The sequence below is a fragment of the Buceros rhinoceros genome, unplaced genomic scaffold (genome assembly GCF_000710305.1).
Source record: "Buceros rhinoceros silvestris isolate BGI_N320 unplaced genomic scaffold, ASM71030v1 scaffold21109, whole genome shotgun sequence".
In the NCBI taxonomy this organism is placed as follows: domain Eukaryota; kingdom Metazoa; phylum Chordata; class Aves; order Bucerotiformes; family Bucerotidae; genus Buceros; species Buceros rhinoceros.
The window spans coordinates 14,234-18,818 of NW_010431233.1; the positions used below are offsets into that span (position 1 = coordinate 14,234).

The window sequence follows — 4,585 nt, forward strand, 5'->3', positions numbered from 1 at the left end:
CAAGTCAGCAATGCTGGGTTTTTTGCATCTTAAACATATCTGGATTGACAGGGCTCACCTTGCCTCATATTCCATTATTAATAAATTATACTATATATTGATTTTTAAGTTTCTATACCTTGAAGGAACTCATCTGTATTTAGTACAGACTTACATTATTATTGTCATCTGCCAGGGCCTAGCGAGCTTTCATTCGCGAAGCCAAGCCATGATGATGATGACTTTATTACTGTGGGAAAAAGAAGAAAGTATATTCCACTGTGAATGTCATAAACTTACTTGGGTAGTAAAAGAGCACCTTATGCTTTGATTTGCCCTTTTCCATCTCTATGCAGAAAAAGATGCTGCAGCCTTTAGAGTTACATATTTGCATGAGAATTTACTTCTACTTTTTTTAAAGTAAGTTTCTAGGACTCACAGTTGTGATGGAAAGGCTGACGTGATCCAAAACACCTACAGGTTCAGACTTGATTATCCTTTGTTTTTTTAATAAATTCACCTTTTGTCTTGTAGCATATCTATTGTAAAAAATCAAGGTCTTTGTCATTGGAAAAGATGACTGATAGCATCTTCAGGCCTTAAATTGGATGTAACTGGAGTAAAGGAGAGATGGGGATTTCTCAGGGAAAAGTGTGCCATTCAGTGTACTGTGGCTACTGCAGCCAAAATCTTTGGAACAGGTGAGAAATTATTAGGTATCTGGTATCTGAAAGACAAGGAAGATAAAGACGTAAGTTGAAATTCATTAAATGTATCATTCTTGCCCTTTCAAACCTTGTTCTGATACTTACTTAGAGGAAATAAACAGTGAGCAGAAGTACGACAACACACACAGTACAGGTTCTATTTCTAGAATAAGTGAACGTTAGAAAATTTATTTAGTAGCAGAGGCTTTTAGTCACCTATGTTTTTTAATAGTATTGGTGTCAGCTTGTTGCAGTCTGAAGTTTTCCACAATGCACACACAAAAATTAAGGGGTCTACTCTAATTCACTGTAACCCAGTTTAGTTGCCACAGAGGGATAACCACCAAAGAGCACACATACCATTGTGAGGTGTTCAATTTGATCTATTTATTTTTTAAAGAACATGGTATATTCTGGAGCTAACATTGGCCAGGAAAGTATGTCCCATATTAAAAATAATTGCTTCAAGCTATGTCATTGAAACTTTGTGGGTTGCATAATAATAATAATGCACTAGAGGGCATTTCTGGAATTATGATGCATTTTCTATCCTGCATTTTAAAGAATGCATGCTGACTAGAAAAAGTGTTTTCCTCTTTTTCTTTAAATCTATCTGAATTTCTAAGTAAAAGTTTATTCTGCTGGCATGAAGCTCAAGTTGTTACTTCTTAATCCAGCTCCTCTCTAAGAGCATTTCCTCTTTCCCAGTGTTACTTCAGACTTAAGACTCTCCATATATTCAGTTTTGAAAGAAGTTATGGTGGTTGTTTTGTTGACAGTTGATACTTTTTAATTTACTGTATAATGTTTGACACATTCTCTGACTACTCCTATATGGGGTCAGATCGGCTGCTGATTCTTAAAAAACAACAAAAAAAAAGTCACCATCACTCCAGCCCCCACCCCCAAACTCCAAACCCATGGAAACAAACAAAGCTTATCTGGTACTTTTTATTGTCGTATGCAGATTTTAGTCTTAGACCAGGTGTCATGTTTAAATGGTCTATAGGACTCCTGCAGGAGTAATCTTAATAGTATTATACATCTGCACACCTAGTAAGCATCTGGTGTAATGTGCACTGCTTTTAAAACATCTAAGTTACTGTGAAACAATTCTTTGGGTGATAGGGGCGAGTTCAGGGTCCAGATAGAGGTGTGTTGTAAAAGATCTGTGACTGGGGAAGTATTTTGGAAAATGGAAGAAGGAAAGTGAGAGGCCTTCAGCCATCATTTTACATAAAGTGGTGGTAGATACAAATTTGAATATTGTAGCAAAGAGCTAGCAAATGAAGCATATATTTTGGGGTAATGACTTACTTAGAACTGGAGCATGAATTCATACTATAGAATGGAACAGGCTTATGAACAGCTTTCCATGAATCATTTCTGCAGATTTCTGTAGTGAACACAGGTGCTGGTGGTAATCCTGTCTTTGAAATAGTGATACCTTTGCATAAGTATTATAATTAAAACATATTGTTGGTGTGGTGTTCCAGAAAATACGCCATGTGGTGAGCATTCGAGCTTCTATATCTGAATTACTTACTTCTTCTCTTAATCTTTTTAGAGAGAATGTGTTCAAAATAGTCAGTATGAAAATGGTTCGGTGCTGGAGCTTGTGGGATAAATCTCTTTACCAGATTGCATATTCTAAAATAACACAGTCTGAACATTTGAGTAAGTTGCAAATAATCAACAAGATCAGTGCTGAATCTTAGTAGCCTTTTCTTGTCAGTATGTTTTAATATTTTTCTTATAATGAGACAGAACAATTGCTGGAGATTTTCATGCTTGTCACTAAGGGAAAAAAATTATTTTCTTGCCCTGCTTGGTCCATTCAGTGGAAACCATTGATTCATTTTTTACATTAGTTTTAAGATGCTGTAGTTTTAAACCACGACTAAACGTCAGATACCGCAAACTGTAAAATATGATGGTTTTTTTCCCTAGAAGCAATATTCCGGGTGCACATTGGTACCATTGGGGAGGGGGGTAGAGGGGCAATTGACTAATTAGGACAAAACTTAATCTTAGTATGTCTTCTGATATAAAGTAACTTTGCTGTTAAATTTTGAATGGGAAAGTGGCAGTAGCAGGTTTTTTTTTTTCTTTCCATTTCTATTTCCTCACTCCGTTTGCTGGCAAAATAAACATTTGCTTAGAGATTCTGAAATGTGTTAAAGGGTGTTGTCATTGAACATATTCAGGATAGTAGTTATGTCTACATTTTTAATTGTGGTTCGTATTACATCTTAAATTGTAACTGTCTCTGGACTGAGTGGGACTGAATCAGCTGAAAGTACTAAAAAGTGCAATTTTAGAAATCATTGAAATTTCCTTAAGATCATTTTCTAGACTGTGTAGAGTTCTAATTTCCATAAATGTTCATGGCACATGAAAACTATTCATAGCAAATCTTTGTCATATTCCTTGTAGAAAGTATAACTTTTCCTTCTTGTTATACCTCATCAACCATAAGCTGGCAGGATGTATTTCACAGAGGTGGTATTAGACTGAGGATGTCAGAGCTCATGACTATTCAATATTAACTGGTGCCTACCACTAGTTTTTGAATGATTGAATTCTTTGTTTCTTTTTGTGAAAGAATATTTAAAATTTGCTTGCTTCACTGAGTGAATAAGGGTTATAGAGTCCTTACAAGGCTTTTGCTTTGATGAAAGGTTATGTGCCAATGTAATGCTCTCTAGTATTTTAACATTTCATAGTACTGATTTTTTTTTTTTTTTTTCAGATTTCCTCCTATCTACAAAATACTGCAGAGTGCTCTTGATATTAATTCTTTCAGGGTAGGTCTAGGCTAGCAGTTTATAGCAGAACTAGGTAGAGCATTTAATGTAAGTATTTGAGCCTGAATTAGCATCTCTACTATATTATAGATGAGTAATCAGTACTTCATCAGTAGTTCAGGTCAATGTTGCACTCTAGCTATTGCTAATAAAGACACAGTCCACGTGGTATAAAGAGAAGCACTTGTGTAAATGGAGGAAATCTGCAAAGAGTGAAAAAGAACAAAAAATTACTTCATCACCTAGCTTTGCAGCAGTTGACAAAAACCCACTGTTAATCAGACAGTAACTGGTTCATGCCAAAATGGTATAACTGACAAATGAATAAAGACCAAATGATGAAAACAATGAAGTCTATAAAGATGGAACTGAAAGAATAGTGTGTAAGAGAATGATACTAAGAATTGCTTATGATCCAATAAATTACTTTATCTGCAGGGCCACTTAACAGTGTTTTTTGACTTTGAATACTCACCCACTGGGAATGTCTGAGATAAAAACATGAGTTCGTAGTAAAGTATATATTTTGGTTTGATGCCATTCTGCAACCTCTTTCCATAGTCCCAGTTTACTTTTTTTCAGAGGTTTGTTTTGATCAAAATTGTACTAATTTTTTTTTTTTCACATCAGGAGGCCATCACATTAATTTTGAAAACTTACCTGTAGGATACAGTTGCATAATTTTACACTACAAATATTCTCATTTGTTATGCTTGTTAGGAACATGAAAATGAATACTTCTGTTGTTTGCTTCGTTTTGAATCAGTCTGGATCTATCTATTTTCATTAAATAATTCTTTGTGAAATTGTTTAAGTGTTGGAGATGGGGAGGAGGGTGTATTGTATGACATGAATCTGAACTTCTAACTCCTGTGATTCATGCATTTAGGAATAGAAAAACAATGTCAATGTTTTATTTTATAATTTGGGGATGTTAGTAAATTATTTACATAATTTTTTCCACTGTAATTACACTAAGATCTGTTGCTTTTCTCTTCGGTCAGTCCCCCCACCCCTCCTCCCTGTACTGTGTATTGTATCAATGTATCAATGCTTCTTTCTTTTACATACTTTTTTTTTTTTTTTTTTTCC

General features: G+C 34.8%; 1 protein-coding gene across 1 annotated transcript in view; it reads left to right on the forward strand.

Annotated features, from left to right (window-relative positions):
- Positions 1 to 4,585, forward strand: part of DCAF6 (DDB1 and CUL4 associated factor 6) — a gene marked incomplete at its 5' end in the record, with an annotated part of 57,159 nt that overhangs the window by 10,225 nt on the left and 42,349 nt on the right. The window contains one exon of the mRNA XM_010143365.1: positions 246 to 248. Coding sequence (XP_010141667.1) covers positions 246 to 248 — 3 coding nt within the window. The remainder of the gene's footprint in view (positions 1 to 245; positions 249 to 4,585) is intronic.